At 40.7% G+C, this 19007-nt stretch overlaps 1 protein-coding gene across 2 annotated transcripts in view; it reads left to right on the top strand.

The window, feature by feature from the left end:
* Positions 1-19007, top strand: part of SMARCAD1 (SWI/SNF-related, matrix-associated actin-dependent regulator of chromatin, subfamily a, containing DEAD/H box 1) — a 99250-nt gene that overhangs the window by 37395 nt on the left and 42848 nt on the right. For both annotated transcript variants that reach the window (XM_008054829.1, XM_008054828.2), the window contains exons 5-6: positions 6140-6206; positions 11359-11459. In XM_008054829.1, coding sequence (XP_008053020.1) covers positions 6140-6206; positions 11359-11459 — 168 coding nt within the window. The remainder of the gene's footprint in view (positions 1-6139; positions 6207-11358; positions 11460-19007) is intronic.

Genomic DNA, 19007 nt, shown 5'->3' with positions numbered 1-19007 from the left:
GTTACAGGATTGTCCTGCTAGTAGCACCCCTGCTGAGAATACTGATTTAACTGTAGAAACACATAAGCAGCTGTAGTGGAACTATATGAGTTTGGTCTCTATTAGATATCTCTTATTGTAAGAACAAACAAAAATCATTCAATTAAGTTTTGGAGAATAAATCTCTGAAGATTAGGAAACACTTGTCCCTAGCTCAGCCACTGACCAAGCGATCATAGGGGAATCATTTCATTGCAGGTTTTTAGGGTTTTTTTGCCTTTGTATCTATCATCACCACCATCACCATCAATTCTACCCACAATCTGAGGTTTAGGACTTTTCATATCTATATGGACTAGGCAGTTAGCTCAAGTGGTGGATACTGGTACACTAGAGTTCCTGTAGTGAGTGGTGGATGGTCATTCCTTCCTCCCCCCCATCCTTCCTTCCTTCTTTCCTTACTTCCCTCCCTCCCCCTGCCCCTCCTCTCTTTCTCTTTCTTCTTCTTCCTTTCTTTTCTTCACTTCTCTTTCTTTCCGTTCTTTTCTTCATTTTCTGCTTTTCCTCCCTTCCTCTCTTCCCTCTCTTTCCTTCCTTTCCCTCCTTTCCCATCCTTTCTTCCCTTCCACCCTTCCTTCCCTTTCCCTTTTTCCTTCCTTTCCTTCTCTTCCTCCCTCCCTTTCTTCCTTTCCTGTGTCTTCCTTCCTCTCTCCTCTGCTCCCTTCTCCTCCCTCTCCCCTGCTCTCCTGTCCCTTTTCTTACTTCCTTCCTTTCCTTCCTTCCCTTCTTCCTCCCTCCCTTCTTCCTTCCTTTAGTCCTTTTTCTCCTTCCCTCGACCTTCCTTCCCCTCCCTCCCTTTCTCCCTCCTTACTTTTCTGTTCTGTTCATTTTCCCCTTCCTTTCATTCTTTTTTTTTTTGAGTCGGAGTCTCGCCTCAGGTCGCCCAGACTGGAGTGCAGTGGCTGCTCCCGTCCATCACAGCCTCCCGTCCATCACAGCCTCGATCTACTGGTCTCCCACTGTCCTTCCGCCTCAGCCTTCCAAGTAGCTGGAACTATAGGCGCGCGCTACCACGCCCGGCTAATTTTTTGATTTATTGTAGAGATGTGGTCTCGCCAAGTTGCCCAGGCGAGTCTCGAACCCGAGGGCTCAGGCAATCCACTCACCTCAGCCTCCCAAAGCACGGGATTACAGGCTGAGCCACCGAGCCCGGCTCATTCTTTTTTTCTTTTTTAAGTCAGAGTCTCACTCTGGCAGCTCACCACAGCCTGGACCTCCTGGGCTCAGGTGATCCTTCTGCCACAGCCTCCTGAGTAGCTGGGACTCAGGCATGCCCCACCACACATACCCGGCTTATTTTTCTGATTTTTTTGTAGCAACAAGGTGTCGTTATGTTGCCTGTGCTAGTCTCAAACTCCTGGTCTCTAGTGATTTTTCCACCTTGGCCTCCCAAAGTGCTGGGATTACAGATTCTAGGATTACAAGCATGAGCCACTGCACTCAGTCCCTTCTTTCTTTTGACAGGGCCTTCCTCTGTCACTCAGACAAGTACAGTAGCACAATCATAGCTCACTGCAGCCTCAATGTCCTGGGTTCAGGCAGTCCTCCTGCCTCACACATTCTCAAGCAGCTGGGTATGTGTACCACTCCCAGCTGATTTTTTTATTTTGGGTTTTTTTTTTTGTTTTTTTTTTGTAAAGGCACAGTTTCACTGTGTCTCCCAGGCTGCTCTTGAACTCCTGGCCTCAAGCAGTCCTTTCATATTGGCCTCCCAAATTGTTGGGATTATAGGCATGAGCCACCATGTCCATCCCCCAAGTACAAGTTATTTCTTTTTATCTTTCTTTTTTTTTTTTTAAACGAGACAAGGCCTCACTCTTAACGCCCAGGCTGGAGTACAGTGACACAATCATAGCTCACTGCAGCCTCAAACTCCTGGGGTCAAGCAGTCCTCCTTCCTCAGCTCCCAACTACCCGGGACTCTAGAGGTGTGCGGTCGTGCCCAGCTAATTTTTAAATTATTTTTTGTAGAGACAAAGTCTCGCTGTGCTGCCCAGGCTGGTCTTGAACCCCTGACCTCAAGCTATCCTCCCTCCTAGACCTGCCAAAGTACTGGGAATCGTAGGTGTGAGCCGCCATGCCCACCCACACATTCTTTCTAAAAGGAATAGCTGCTGTCTACCTGAAGTAGGATATTACCATGGGAGCTATCAATAAAAGCCTATTGTTACCGGATATTTGGATTTTTCAAATAAATTCATAAAGCTGACTTTCTGTTTAGTGTTGGTCACCAGTTGAGTAGCTTTATTGAATTCATGTTATAGGGTTCACCCATTTAAAGTGTACAATTTAAGCTGGGCTCGGTGGCTCAGCCTGTAATCCCATGCCTTTGGGAGGCTGAGGTGAGTGGATTGCCTGAGCCCGTGGGTTTGAGACCTGCCTGGGCAACTTGGCGAGACCTCATAACTACAATAAATCAAAAATTAGCCGGGTATGGTAGCACATGCCTGTAGTTCCAGCTACTTGGAAGGCTGAGGCGGAAGGATCGCCGGAACCCAGCAGGTCGAGGCTGCGGTGGCCGGGAGTGGCCACTGCACTTCCAGTCTGGGTGACAGAGTGAAACTCCAACTCAAAAAAAAATAAAAATAAAAAATAAAATGTACAATTTAGTGGTTTTTAGTATATTTGTAAAGTTGTATAACTGTCACCATAATCTAATTTAAACATTTAATCATCCCAGAAAAAAATCCTTATATGCCTCAGCAATTGCTCCCTTATTTCCTCTCTCTTTTCTAACCCTACGAACCACTAATCTATTACTCATTTTAAGATTTTTATAGAGTTGCCTGTTCTGCACATTTTATATAAATGGGATCAGATAGCATAATATTTTATGAGTAGCTTCTTTCAGTTCTGTGGAAGAGTTTGAGGTTCATCCCTCTTGTAGCATGTGCTTGTTCCTTTTAATGCTAAGTGGTTTAAAGAAAGACAAAAATAAAAATACTATTCCAACCAACCAGACATGTCTGTGAACCATAGTTGGTCCTGTGTCTACCAGTTTGAACTCTTAGATGTAGATTAAATTATTTATATTGTTCTATTTTTTTTTTTTTTTGAGTTGGAGTCTCACTCTGTCACCCAGACTGGAGTGCAGTGGCCACTCCCAGCCACCGCAGCCTCGACCTGCTGGGCTCCGGTGATCCTTCCGCCTCAGCCTTCCAAGTAGCTGGAACTACAGGCGCGTGCTACCACACCCAGCTAATTTTTGATTTATTGTAGAGGTGAGGTCTCGTCAAGTTGCCCAGGCGGGTCTCGAACCCATGGGCTCAGGCAATTCACTCACCTCGGCCTCCCAAAGTGCTGGGATTACAGGCTGAGCCACCGAGCCCGGCCATGTTCTATTATTTTTAACATGAATCTACTGATTTTTTTTCTCCAAATCATTGTGATACCTTTTTACTATTAGCTAAGTGAAACTTTAGTGATATCCTGAGTTTATGTTTTCCCTGCCAGCAAAGTTATTTGTCAGCTGGTATGATTTTTTTTTTCCCTAGAAGCAAACAAAAAAAGACATCTAGCTACAGAGGCTATTTAAGGTACTGGAAAGCAGTAGTAAGGAAAGAGATTCCATTAGAATAAACTTGATGAAGTATTACAATATTCAATTTAAAGGAACAGATCTCAGTTTAAAAATACTTTAGATTGATTGCTAGTTTTTTTTTTTTGAGTTGGAATCTCACTCTGTCACCCAGGCTGGAGTACAGTGGCATACTCATGGCCACCACAGCCTTGACCTGCTGGGCTCAGGTGATCCTTCCACTTCAGCCTTCCAAGTAACTAGAACCACAGGCAGGCACCATCACTCCTGGCTAATTTTTTTTGTTTGTTTGTTTTAGAGATGAGGTCTCGCTAAGTTGCCCAAGCTGGTCTCAGGCAGTTCTCTCACCTTGTCCTCCCAAAGTGCTGGGATTATAGGCGTAAGCCACCTTACCTGGCCCAATTGCCAAATTTTTATGTAGTTCAGAGGTCTTTTTTTCCTATAAAAATATCCTTTTCTAACTTCATAATTTTAGCAGAAAAATAGGATTGATATGCATAATTTCTCTGAATGTTTCATTACTCTGTATCTGAAGTCATAGGAATTTAACATAGCCCTCGAAGGAGAGCTCTTTCTTGAAGTAATGTGTTTCAAGTGACCTTCATTTAAGAAATTTAAATTAAATTACTTGACAAAAGATTTTAGATTCCATTTAAAATAATTCTAAAACTTGTGAATTAGTCCTAGGCTCCATAAGAATATGCTTTAGCTATTTCGCAAATGAAGAGGGGCTTTTTAAAATTTTTTTGAGTTGGAGTCTCAATCTGTTGTCCAGGCTGGAGTGCTGGGGCATGCTTACAGCCACTGCAGCCTTGACCTTCCACCTCAGCCTTCCGAGTAGCTGGAAGTACAGGTATACACCATGATGCCTAGCTAATTTTTATTTATTTATTTATTGTAGAGACGACGTCTTGCCATGTTGCTCAGGCTGGTCTCAAACCCATGGGCTCAGGCAGGCCTCTTGCCTCGGGCTCCCAAAGTGCGGTGAGAAGAGGGCTTCTAGGATACCTGAGGATCCAGGATTAGGGCAGAACTAATATTGAGGAAGAGAATATTTTCATATTTGATTTGAGGCTACTTGATTTAATGAAGAAATAGTGTATTTGAAAGTCAGGTCTTTTTAAAACAAGTAACTTATTTAAAAATATGGGAAGCTATATAACAAGAGAACATTTAGACTTCTTCTGAAATCCAAAATTATTAAACAGTTTATTGAAACTACGTTATATAAGTAACATGCATATATCATTTTTTTTTTTTTTTAAGTTGGAGTCTCACTCTGTTGCCCAGGCTGGAGTGCCGTGGCATGCTCACGGCTACCCCAGTGTTGACCTTTTGGGCTCTGGCAGTCCTTCTGCCTCAGCCTTCCAAGTAGCTGGAACAACAGGCATGTGCTACCATGCCTGGCTAATTTTTTATTTTATCGTAGAGATGAGGTCTTGCTATGTTGCCTGGACTGGTCCCGAACCCGCGGGCTCAGGCAGTCCACTTGTGTTGGCCTCCCAAAGTGCTGGGATTACAGGCTGAGCCACTGAGCCAGCCTGTTTTTTGTTTTTGTTTTTTTTTGAGTAGGAGTTTCACTCTGTTGTCCAGGGTGGAGTGCAGTGGCATGCTCATGGCCACTGCAGCCTTGACCTGCTGGACTCAGGCAATCCCTCTGCCTCAGCCTTTCAAGTAGCTGGGACTACAGGCATGCACCACTATGCCTGGCTAATTTTTTGGTTTATTATAGAGATGAGATCTCACCAGGTTGCCCAGACTGGTCTCGAACCTGTGGGCTCAGGAAGTCCTCTCACCTTGGCCTACCAAAGTGCTGAGATTATAGGCGTGAACCACCGTGCCTGCCTGTATATGCTTTTATTTTTAAAAAATTTAAGCAATTTAGAACTAGATTAAAACTCAGAAGTTGTTTATCCCATCCATCTTAAGTATTTGATTTTTAAAAGGGCAGAATTGTTACTTTTTCCCTAAGAAGTTAAAAAGGGATAATAAATAAGCATCTGTTAGTTTCCTTCTCTCTCTCCCTTCTCCCTCATGTTCTCTCTCTCTCTCTGTCTCTCTGTCTCTCTCTCTTTCTCTGTCTGTCTCTCTCTCTGCCTCTCTCTTTGCCTCTCTGTCTCTTTGTCTCTCTGTCTCTCGTCTCTCTCTCTCTCTGTCTCTCTCTGTTTCTCTGTCTTTGTCTCTCTCTCTGTCTCTCTGTCTCTGTCTGTCTCTTTCTCTGTCTCTCTGTCTCTCTGTCTCTCTCTCTCTGTCTCTCTCTCTCTCTCTTTCTCTTCTCTCTCTCTATCATGTACACACACACAGTGTTCAGACATGTAACTTGTTTTCCTTTATGGGGAAGATGAAAAAATCTGATACATTTTTACTATGATTAGATAAGTTCAGACTTTTCAATTAATAAACCATATTTTCTGAAAATTTATTATAGGGTTTAATGCACTTAAACTATGACACACACACTTTCGCACCTTGTATATATTTAATTTGTCTGTTCTTAGTTATTTCAATAACTGAAATAATTCTTAAAGTGTTATTTTTAAAACAATCTTTTCTCATTGTTAGTTGATTGAATCAACAAGCACTATGGATGGAGCAATTGCCGCTGCCTTGCTGATGTTTGGTGATGCAGGTATGCCTGACTTAATTTTTAAGCCATGTTGATTTATTATATAATAATAATACCTTCTCAATATGATCTACAATTAATCAGGCACCTTTATTCTTACAAGAACCTATGAGGTATTAATAGCTTCAGTTAAACTTTTGGGTGAAGAAATTGAAGCTTAAGTAAGTTAAGTAACTTACCTGAGGTCATACAGCTATTTGGAAACCAAATTTCTAGTGGTTTTTTTCCCCCAAAAAGAGAAGGAACAGTTCCTCATTGATAATTTTGCTTCTCTTATTACAGATCACAGTGAGTTGTTTTTTGTTTTGTTTTTTTTTGAGTTGGAGTCTCACTCTGTCTGAAGTGCAGTGGCATGCTCACGGCCACTGCAGCCTCAACCTGTTGGGCTCAGGTGATCTTTCTGTCTCAGCCTTCCAAGTAACTGGAATTATAGGCACGCGACACCACTCCCGGTTAATTTTTTGATATATCGTAGAGATGCGGTCTCACCAAGTTGCCCAGACTGGTCTTGAACCTGTGGGCTCAGGCAGTCTTCTCACCTCAACCTGCCAAAGTGCTGGGATTATTGGCGTGAGCCACCGCGCCTGGCCTCACAGTGAAGTTTTAGAAGGTATCTTTTCTTTCCTTTTAAAGCAATTTTTAAAGTTGCATTGTGATTTTATTTACAGGTTTATAGATCTCAGTCAGTAGGAACATATGTCTTGTGGAAAGTCCTAGCTGGTAATCAGCATTCCTTCACATAGTAAATATTATGCTGTGTTTCAGGCTTGGGATGCAAAAATAAATGCACTTGAGGGAGCTTGTAATACAAAATCATCTCCAGTTTTTTTAGTAAATACTGTCTCAGTTTTTTTGTTTTGTTTTTTTTTTTGAGTAGGAGTCTCACTGTCGCCCAGGCTGGAGTACAGTGGAATGCTCACAGCCACTGCAGCCTCACCCTGCTTGGCTCAGGTCATCCTTCCACCTCAGCCTTCTAAGTAACTGAAACCACAGGTGTGTACCACCATGGCAGGCTAATTTTTTTAATTTATTGTAGAGACAAGGTCTCGCCAAGTTGCCCAGGCTGGTCTTGAACCCCTGGACTCAGGCAGTCCTCCTGTCTTCACCTCCCAAAGTGCTGGGATTACAGATGTGAGCCACTGCACCCACTCATTTTTTTTTAAATGTGTCCGTATTAAAAAAAAAGTAAAACTCACTTATAATCTTACTATTTAAAAAAGTACTTAAAATAAATCGTGAAAGCAAACTCACACTCCATTAACCACTCTTAAATTTGCCTTATATTATTCTCAACTTTTTTCCTGTTTATATGCAAGGCGGTACCCCCAAAAATGGAATTTATTTATTAAAAATTGTGTATTTATTCTTACATGTTTAAACTTCAGTCACCTTCAAAGTGCTCTCCATTTGAAGCAATACATTTACCAAGATACTTTTTCCACTGCTCAAAACAGTTTTTGAACTCATCAATTTTGATTTTAGTGCTTCTGCTGTCTTTTGTTTCACCTCTTCCACATCAGGAGAACATTTCTCTTTGAAGAATTTTTTCATCCAGGGGGAAAAAAAAAGTCACTTGGGGTGAGATCTGGTGAATAGGGAAGGTAGGGTGTGGGGTTCATGCCATATTTACTCAAAAACTGCCGAATACTCAGAAAACAAAATTTTACTGCTACACGTTGTTCATGTAAATCACCGATCATTAAAATGGACCAAACTCATTGAAGAAATCTCCAAAAAAAGTTCACTTAAGCTGAACGCAGCCTCTTATAATAATGCTAGCTGGTACACTGATGCCAGTGGGTTCCTAGATTACTTACTTAGCAAGGGAAACCTGTACAACAATTGGCCCATCCTCCAAAGAAAAGATAATTCCAGTTTTGGGGGAGACCCCTTTCATCTACCAGTATAAAACACATATGTGTTAGGTTGCAAATATAATTATATTGTTTTACATTTTATAAAAAATCATTTAATGACTTCTCTTGGATAGTACAATCACATTTATCTAATTTTTTAAAAACGATGTCATCACATTACTTTGTGACTACCCATAAGATTAATTTATTACCTATTTCTTTAGTAATTAGCATTTCTGTTTTCATTATTGCAATACTTAAAGTAAATATCCTTATATAAGTATAACAAAGATTTATGTTACTTTTGTAGGCTAAATGTCAAACTATGATGCTAAATCAAAGGGTATGCACATTTCTGATTTTAATATTATTTTTGATACTTTTGTTAAAGGTTATGCCACTTTATGCTTTAGCAACAGTGTGTGAATGAACGCCCATTTCCCTGAGTGGGTTTTTCTTCTTTAAAATTGTTTTGAGACTTAAAATATATACGAAAATAGAAAGTAATATTATGTGCTCCCATGAGCCCATCATCTCTCTTCGACAATTATCTACCTTATTTTTCTCCCACTCAGTGGATTGTATTGGACTAGGTTCTATATGTGATTTTATTTCATTCACTTTCCTACAGTTTCAGCAAGGGGGCAGTGTTGTATGGGTGCTACTACTCAGAACATCAAGACTTTTTTTGTCTTTTTACTAGCTGTGTGACCTCAGGCAGTGTTGCCTAGCTCTTCTGTGTCTTTGTTTCCTTAGCAGTAAAGTAGTATAATAATAGTGCCAAACTCATAGGTTGTTGGGAAGAACTGATAAACTTAATGTACATTTTTTGTTAGGGTGCCTGGTACATAGTAAGTGTACAGTAACCATTAGCTATTTGTTCGTAAGAGTCATAGGTTGGTAAATGTCACAGGAGAATGTTGGCTGTGTCTTCCTTGCATACTGCATCCCTAGCACTTACTTTAAAAGCTTCTGAGCTGTGACTGCACCACTGAACTCTAGCCTGGGCAACAGAGGAAGACTCCATTTCAAAAAAGAAAGCTACTGCAAAATGATAGCCTCAGAGAACATTTGTTGATTTTCAAAATGACTTGGGATATGTTATGTATTCTTTCTTGCTCTCACAACATCTAAATATTCCATAATTATTTCATTAAAAATCGACTGTACAACAATTTTATTCTACAGTAGTGTCTCTCACCTTTTTTCTTTGGAGCAATTCAACTTATTCATTTAAGTTAACAAATATCTTCTATGCTCCTACTACTAGGTAGCAGATGCTGCTTTAGGTACTGAAGTTACATAAGGAAACAAAAGGGACACAGCCTCTGCCCCTCAGGGAGTTTATAACTCTCACTAAATGTAGCTTCAGCTGAGTTTTTTCTTTTCTTTCTTGTATTGTACTTCATATTATTTTTTTGTAAAAATGACAAATTACAAGGAAACAAGAAATCAGGATTTTCCTATTCTTTTAAGTAAAATTCCATGCTGTGTCTTAGAATGGACAGAACAGCCATAGCAGACATCTTCACCTTTAAAATAACACACTTTGAGGTAATGTATAAAATGACAGCTTTGTCTAACCTTGAAGATAAACTTAACCTTCAGTATACTGAAGCTATTTTTGGCATTTTAGAACAGAAGATAAACTTAACCTTCAGTATACAGAAAGCTATTTTTGGCATTTTAGGACAGTTTTCAACAGAAGGCCTTTTTAAATACCAGTGAGCAATCTTGTGCTTTTACCACAAATTACAGTTTTATAGGCAATATCATCCTGAACATTAAGGGTATTTTTTTTCCTTTTTAATTTTTTTATTTTAAAGATGTGTTACATTTCAAGGTTAGGTGTACAAATATTCATTATGCAGGTACCCTTGTTGATGAACTGTGCACCTCCTACCCTGGCCGATTCCTCTACTACTGCCAATCCCACATCCCCCCATTAAGGATATTTTTATGGAGTAACTTTCAAAAATTTTTATTTATGAATACTAAGTTACAAAAACAAATGCATAACCAAAGCTTTTAACCCTACTTTAGAAGGTAAAAATATGAATACATTGATGTTGTTAGGAAGAAGCTCTCTAAGTTGTTTGTTATTTTTAGGAAAGATTAGGGGAGGGCAGGCCGAAAAATAAAATAAAAATTTTTTTAAAAGGAAAGAATTAAGCCTGCCTAGGTGACATGGAAAAATTGTCTAGTTTGAAGCTTTTTGTTGTTGTTGTTGATTTAAAATATTACAGTGCTACTTTAACCCCAATAAATATATGGGTGATAAAGTATTTCCCTCTTTTTAAAGTGGATGCTGGAAATTAGTTGGTATATGCAAAATGTCCATTATGTTATGAAATGAATCAGGAAAAAACACTTAAGTAATTTTACTAACATGATTATTATGCTTTAAAATGTTAATGGCATTCAACTTTATTTTGTAATAGCCATGATATGAACTTTTTAAGCTTACAACTTCAGAAACTGTCATGTATGTATTTTAGTATTTCTGTAAATTGTATTTCTAACTGCACAGTTAGAATTCTGATGTAATTAATTGCAGAAGACTTAAACCTTTGTAGGCTTTAGCATGAATTTTTATATTAGCACAACAATATGTTTGAGGAACTTGTTCTCTGAAAGCGAAACTTTGTAAACAAATAGATAAATGTATACAATGTATAAATAAGTAACATGACTTCTTAAGATTATGTAGCTCAACGTTGTTTTTCTTTCAGTCATGACAGTATGCAAATTTGCCATTACGCTGTACTCCGTGTTATAATCTCTTGTTTTTAGGTTAAAAGTATTAATTGGTTAAGTTCTCTATATCTTGGTTCCTTCTCATTTGTAAAATAAAAATGTTACCTACCTTGTAGGTTTGTTTGTGGAAAGTCCTTGATAGAATAGTTTATGAAAGACCTTGTGCAAAACTCTGCATATAACTTAAAACTTGATGGCTGAACATTTTTTCACTGCTGAACATTCAGCCACTGGGGAGAACCCCTACCTCCCAGTATTACTCTGTAGAATTACTCATTAATTTAGAGATGTATATTTTTAGCATTCAATAATAAAGTAATGGTTTGTGACTACAGTATGACAGTGATTTCCACATTTGAAAGCCTGAAAAGAGTGTCTTCAATTTTTCTTCATTTCAGTCATATATGGAAGAACAAACATTGGGCCTGATATCAAGATAACTGCCTAGTATTCATTATAATACATTTTTGTCTTTGTTTTGCATTAAGTTAGTTTATTAATATTTCTGTGCAAAGATTGAGTGTGCTACTCTGCTTTAAAAGGTGGTGGGCCCAGGAAAAGAAAATTATCTTCTTCTTCAGAGCCCTATGAGGAAGATGAATTTAATGATGATCAATCTATAAAAAAGACAAGACTGGATCATGTAAGTTACATTTGAATTACAGTGTCAAAATTGGCTACTTAAACACAGAATATATTGAATCTGAGAATATCAGACCTGAAAATCCACCAAAATGAATCAATCTTTTCTTTCACAGCCAAGTTAGGGAATTTGTGTTTGCATTTAATTTGTAATGTTTTCACTTTCTTTTTAATTTATCCAGCAGTCACTGTTTATCCAGTTGACCAGTCCGGGCAACTTGGTGAGACCTCATCTCTACAATAAGTCAAAAAATTAGCTGGGTGTTGTAGTGCATGGCTGTAGTTCCAGCTACTTGGAAGGCTAAGGCAGAAGGATCACCTGAACCCAGCAGGTCGAGGCTGTGGTGGCCATGAGCGTGCCACTGCACTCCAGTCTGGGTGACAGAGTGAGACTCCAATTCAAAAAAAAAAGGATGTAATCTGCAAGCAACAGAGGCTAACATGGAGTTCCCATTATGACACCATTCCTTCGGAGCCTCAGACAACTGTCGACAGCTTGATTACACTGGCTCGCTCTTACCATGAAAGTGTAACAGATACCTACTCAGCATATAAATTTGCCTTTCCAGGCTGAGCGCAGTGACTCATATGTTTAGCACTTTGGGAGGCTAAGGTGAGAGGATTACCTGAGCCCACAGTTTCACGATCAGCCTGGGCAATTTGGCAAGACCTCATCATTACATTAAATCAAAAAATGAACCAGGTGTGGTAGTGCACTCCTATAGTTCCATCTACTTAGAAGGCTGAGGTGGAAGGATCGCCAGAGCCCAGCAGGTCGAGGCTGTGGTGGCCATGAGAATGCCACTGCATTCCAGCCTGGGTGGCAGAGTGAGACTCCGACTGAAAAATAAAAATCAAACAAAATGTATGCTTTACTTCAAAAGTACAGTGTGTACAAAAAAGTAACTTTTAACACCACTACCACCATTTTTTCCTCCTCAGTGGCAGCTACTTATGGCAACTACTTATAACTCTTCTAGATGGCTTCTTTGATATTTAACCACATATCTTAATCTATTTGTGCTGCTATAACAAAATATCACAGACTAGGTAACAGTAGAGATTTATTTCTCACAGGTCTGGAATCTGGGAAGTTGAAGATTAAGGCACTGGCAGGTTATTTGTTTGGTGAAGGCTACTCTCAGCCTCCAAGATGGTGCTTTGTTGCTGCATCTTCCATAGGGGAGGAACACTTTCTCCTTATATGGCAGAAGGGACAGACGGGGCAAATAGGAGTGAACTTCCTCCATCAAGCCATTTAAGAGGGCACCCAGTCCTTTTCACTTCCCAAAAGGCCTTACCTCTTAATACTACCACGGTGGAGAGTAAGTTTCAACATTTCAGTTTTGGAGGGGACACATTTAAACCGTAATACTACATATCTACAAATTATAGTGCTTATGCTATTTCTGAGTTAACTAGTTGTTTGTTAACTTTTACTTTACAAACAGAACTATTAAGAGACATCCTAGCCGTGCTCGGTGGCTCAGCCTGTAATCCCGTGCCTTTGGGAGCCTGAGGTGAGTGGATTGCCTGAGCCCGCGGGTTCGAGACCCGCCTGGGGAGCGAGACCTCATCTCTACAATAAATCAAAAAATCAGCCGGGCGTGGTAGCGCATGCCTGTAATTCCGGCTACTCGGAAGGCTGAGGCGGAAGGATCGCCGGAGCCCAGCAGGTCGAGGCTGCGGTGGCCGGGAGCAGCCACTGCACTCCAGTCTGGGCTACAGTGAGACTCCAACTCAAAAAAAAAAAAAAGAGGCATCCTAGTGACTCCAGACATACTCCTCCCAGTCTTCATTCTCAGTGACACAATTTCTCCTTGGTAATCCAAATCAGCATCATTTACCCCAACCAACACATTAACCTCCTTTTCTGCCTGTGATTTGGTGTTAGAAAGTGGCACGCTCTACGATAATTTTTTTTTTTTAGTTGGAGTCTCGCTGTCACCCAGGCTGGAGGGCAGTGGCACTCTCCCAGCCACCGCAGCCTCGACTGCTGGGCTCAGGCAGTCCTTCCGCCTCAGTCTTCCAAGTAGCTGGAACTATAACCATGCGCCACAACACCCAGCTTATTTTCTGATTTATTGTAGAGATGAGGTCTCACCAAGTTGCCCAGGCTGGTCTCAAACCCATGAGCTCAGGCAGTCCTCTTACCTTGGCCTGCCAAAGTGCTGGGATTACAGGCCGCACCCAGCCTCTCTACCATAATTTAATGGGTCAATTGTGTATCTACAGAGAAACATCTTTTCCTTGGGAACCAGTACAGATGCGAAGTAAAAATTCTAAGTGTGGGTTTTTATGTGTGAGGAGCCAGTCCCACGTTTTAGTTTACAGTCCAGTGTATAATGGCTATGAAATGGTATCACATTGATATATGATTGAAGGCATTTACTTTATATATCCTGTGAACATCACATCAGCCTCGTAGAGTGCTTTCTCCGAGTTCACATGCTAATTATCCCTGAGTTATAGCACTGTTCCGAAGACCAGCTATTTCTAAATGTTTAGACATGGTGAGATCAGTAAACTTCACAGACATAAATCGACTTCTACTCTGTGTATTTTTCTTCTGTGAAATTAGCTCCCTTATCAGAAATGCTGTGTCACATTGTACCGTGATTTTGAATAGAGTTTTCTGCACAGTTCTAAAGGCTAGAGGTCCAAGATCAAAGTGTCAGAGGGTTGCTTCCTTCTGAGGGCAATGAGAAAGAGTGTTCATTCCTCTCTCCTTGCTTCTGCTGTTTTGCTGGCTTGGCGTGTAGGTCTCTGTCCACATCTTTACATGGAGTTCTCTGAACTGTGTGCATTTCACTTCCAAATTTCCCCATTTTATAAAGATACCAATAACCCTATCTCCAAATAAGGTCACATTCTGAGGTATTAGGACTTCAACCTGTGAATTTGGAGAGAACACAACCCATAACAGTGGTGTTTCCAGAAGCAGATGATAGGAAAAGCGATTTTTTTTTTTCGGAGTCTCACTCTGTCTCCCAGACTGGAGTGCAGTGGCATGGTCACCACAGCCTCAATCTGCTGGGCTCGGGCGGTCCTTCTGCCTCAGCCTTCCAAGTAGCTGGAACTACAGATAAGCGCCTCCATGCCTGTCTAATTTTTGTTTTATTGTATAGATGAGGTCTTGCCAAGTTCCTCAGGCTGGTCTCCAACCCATGAGCTCAAGTAATCCTCTCACCTTGGCCTCCCAAAGTGCTGGGATTTTATATGTTAGCCACTGTGCCCTGCCTGGAAAGGCAGATTTATTCGCTAAGTATCTGTTACGCTTTCATTATAAAAGAGGGCCAGTGTAATCAAGCTGCCAAATGACAGTTGTCTGAGTCTTCGAAGGAATAGTGTCATAATGAGAACTCATTGTTAGCCTTTGTTCCTTGCAGATTGCATCTTTTTTTTTTTTTTAAATTGGAGTCATACCCTGTCACCCAGGCTGGCGTGCCGTGGCACGCTCACAGCCACTACAGCCTCAACCTTGACCTGTTGGGTTTTCCAGTATCCTTCCACCTCAGCCTTCCAAGTAGCTGGAACTACAGGCATGCGCCATCACACCCAGCTAATTTTTCGGTTTATTGTAGAGATGAGGTCTCTCCAATTTGCCCAGGCTGGTCTAGAACCCTTGAGCTCAGGCAGTCCTCTCACCTCGGCCTCCCAAAGAGGTGAGATTAGAGGTGTGAGCCACTGTGCCTGTCCAGATTGTATCTTAACCAGTAGCAATAACCAGATTAATCTTGATATAGGAAAGTCTTAATCTTGTTGATATGCATGTGCAGACTCAAACCCAGTTGCCATGGCCATTTGTTTATGGGCCTGTTGAGCAAGCCTCCAAGTAGCAACATTCTTCCTGGTATTCACAAATTGCATAATCTTGTACACCTGGTCTTTAAGAACTTTCTTTGCAATATACACCCTTTGCTGAACTTTTACATGAAAGATTTTTATCCTTGCATTGTATTCTCAGAATAACTTACATCCTGAGTTCAACAGTGAACCTCTTTCCCAGACTTCCTGGTCTTGTTCTTCTCATTAGCCTCTGTCTATGATATATTATTGATCTCTACCTCTGGCTGTCTCTTTGTGCACAAAATGCACAACATGATGTATTGCCCAAATTTGTGCATAGAACTACTCTCTTCAGTGAAATTATATTATAGCAACTGTTCATTTTTGGCAGGTTCTAACAGTTATGCAAGTTCTCTATAAAACCAAGTTGAAGGGTTTCCCCCCTCTTTATCGTGTCATAAAGAATTTTCCATAGTGCCTTAGATAATGTGGTTGAAGCAGAAGAGGCAGCAGTGAAGCAGAAGTAGGTTCCATGGGAATTTGAGACACCTGCATGTGCAATTTTTTTGTCTCTTAAACCTGCTTCAGTCTTGTCTCAGATATACCATTTCTACTAGATGATGGGTTTGCTGTTGCCAATGTTCAGTTTTAGGCTTGGTGAATCAGATACCCACATTACCTAACAACTCAGGTCTCGTGGCCACTTGATGTTCAGTGGTCAGCCCCTGTTTCTGTCAGGGCCTATTGTCAAGCCAGTAGCTATTTTACAAAAATAGATTAGTCAATTCTGTTTTTAAAATGTGAATTTGTTCCAGTGCAGTTAATATATTAGAGAACAGTTTGCGCGTAATCAGAAATTTACATGTGTCCATGTGTAGTTTTGTTCATAATAATACTAGGTTTACACAGAAAATTGCACCTAGCTGAATTGAGTCACATAGGAATACATAAAACACACACACCTCAGACATCTGCTTACTGCCTCATTTTACCATGTGTGTTATCCTACAAGATTGTGTTTTGCTGTTCTTTCACATTTGTGAACTTTTCTATTTGTAAAAATCACTCATTTGACATCACAAACCTATCTAAGCATTTTGGCTCAAAAATGCTACACAAACTGGGCGTGGTGGCTGATGCCTATAATCCTAGCACTTTGGGAGACTGAAGTGAGAGGATTGCCTGAGCCCGTGGGTTTGAGATCAGCCCAAGCAACTTGATGAGACCTCATCTCTACAATAAATCAAAAAAAATTAGCCAGGTGTGGTGGCATGTGCCTGTAGTTCTAGCTACTTGGAAGGCTGAGGCGGAAGGATCACCTGAGCCCAGCAGGTCGAGGTTGCAGTGCCCATGAGCAGCATGCCACTGCACTCCAGCCTGGGTGACAGAGTGAGACTCCAACTCAAATTTAAAAAATTTTTTTTAAATGCCACACAGTTCATGCAGAAGGAATGATTAAATTAAGGGGAAGCCAGGCACGGTGGCTTACGTCTATAATCCCAGCACTTTGGGAGGCGGAGGCGAGAGGATTGCATAAGTTCACGGGTTTGAGACCAGCCCGAGCAACTTGATGAGACCTCATCTCTACAATAAGTCAAAAAAATAATTAGCCAGGCACCTTTGTTTCCAGCTACTTGGAAGGCTGAGGCGTAAGGATCGCCTGAGCCCAGCAGGTTGAGGCTGCAGTGACCATGAGAGTGCCACTCTACTCCAACCTGGGTGACAGAGTAAGACTTCGACTCAAAAAAAATCTTTTAAAGTGTTAAGGGAAACTTAAAACAGGAAAATGGAAAAAAAATGAAGTGCATGTGATAGATCCTAAGCAACAGGCCTAAAGGAATCCATGTTGTGAAACATCAGAGATAAAGCCACAGAAATAAAAATATATGACTGGATCAGCTTCAAGTGCTGCAAAGTCAATAATATCAAGGAATAAAGAAACAGAAGTAAAGATTATTGACTATTAGGATTCAAGACCAAAAAGTGAACAACCTTTCTCATGTAGATCTTTGTATTTATATACACAGACCTAAAATGGAAATCTCTGCAGAAGTGACTCCTTTTAATGCTAGTAGTGGTTGCTTTGATGTTTTCAACCAATGCTAGTTTCCTAAGCCTTTAGCTGTCACACATAGCCATTCATACAAATGAGAAAGCTACAAAAGAATTTTCAGCAGTGATAGAGAAGTAAACTGAAGGCATCTGAGCATTGAATTACATTCTTGAATTTGATGAAACAAGTATCTGTTATGGACTCGTGCCTCAAAGAACCCAAATATGAAAGACAGAAAACATGCTCCAGGATTTAAGGCTCCCAAAGGTAACATAACTTATATTCAGCACCAGTGCCAAATTGAGACTTGAAGCTGAAGCCAATGATCATTTATCACTCATCAAACTTGAGCCTTTTTAAGAGAAGTGTTAGTCAGCCTTGGGGTTCACTTCAGTATAGCAAAAATGTGTGGATGACTGCCCACATTTGCATTGATATTTTCTCTTAATTCTTCCCTGTTATAGAGGATTATTGCCAAAAAACAAAGTCCAAAACAAATTTTACTTTAAAGATTCACATAATGCATTAAGCCATCTCTGTACAGAAGCAGAACTTAACCCAGGTGTCAAATTCTTCCTTATGCCTCCAAAAATCACCTCTGATACAGCCCGTTTATAAAAGTGTGATAGTAGCATGTGTACTCATTGTTTAAAGTAAACATTTAAGATGTCATTTGCTTTTACTAAAGTGAAAATGCAGAAATGGTTATAGAATTTTGGAAGAGAAGTAACATCAGAATGGCCATTGCTATAATTGTTGAAACCTGATATGACAAGAGTGTTATATATGGTAGAAAATTCTATTTGACTTTTTTTTTTTTTTTGGAGGTGGGAGTGGGTTGGAGTCTCACTCCGTCGCCCAGACTGGAGTGCAGTGGCACGCTCCCAGCCACCGCAGCCTTGACCTGCTGGGCTCCGGTGATCCTTCCACCTCAGCCTTCCGAGTAGCCAGAATTACAGGTGCGCGCTACTACACCCAGCTAATTTTTTGTTTATTGTAGAGATGAGGTCTCGCCAAGTTGCCCGAGCGGGTCTCGAACCCGCGGGATCAGGCAATCCACTCACCTCGGCCTCCCAAAGCACTGGGATTACAGACTGAGCCTGGCCTGACTTGATTTCTTATTTTGAGGAATTTGATCCTTCAGAGAAATTTTTCAAATTTAAAACAAGCTATATTGACCTAGAAGACAGTTTGGATATGAAGAAGTAGAAAATGAAGGCATTGGCCGGCTCAGTGGCTCAGGCCTATAACCCCAACACTTTGGGCCAAGGTGAGAGGATTGCTTGAGACCAGGAGTTTGAGACCAGCCTGGGCAAGATGACAAGACCGCCTCTCTAGAATAAATAAGAAAAATTAGCTGGGCATGGTGACATATGTCTATAGTTCCAGCTACATGGAAGGCTGAGGCAGAGGGATCATCTGAGTCCAGCAGGTCAGGGCTGCAGTAGCCGTGATTTTGCCACTGCACTCCAACGTGGGTGACAGAGTGAGACTCTGACTCAAAAAACATTTTTAAAAGAAGAAAAAGAATATGAAGACATTGAAGAGCTTCTAGGCCCCCATTCTGATGATCTAACCACCGAAGGCATTCAATAACTTGCTGCTGATAGTATATGGATGTAGATGATGATGATAATGATGAAAGCCAAAAGGCTACACCATGAGAGCTTAATACATCAAGTTATTAGATGTTTTAAATGCTGTGAA

The sequence above is a fragment of the Carlito syrichta genome, unplaced genomic scaffold (assembly GCF_000164805.1).
Source record: "Carlito syrichta isolate Samal-C Ts95f unplaced genomic scaffold, Tarsius_syrichta-2.0.1 Scaffold301538, whole genome shotgun sequence".
Classification (NCBI taxonomy): domain Eukaryota; kingdom Metazoa; phylum Chordata; class Mammalia; order Primates; family Tarsiidae; genus Carlito; species Carlito syrichta.
Note: the sequence above shows the minus strand (reverse complement) of the source record. Positions and strands in the feature narration are given on the sequence as shown.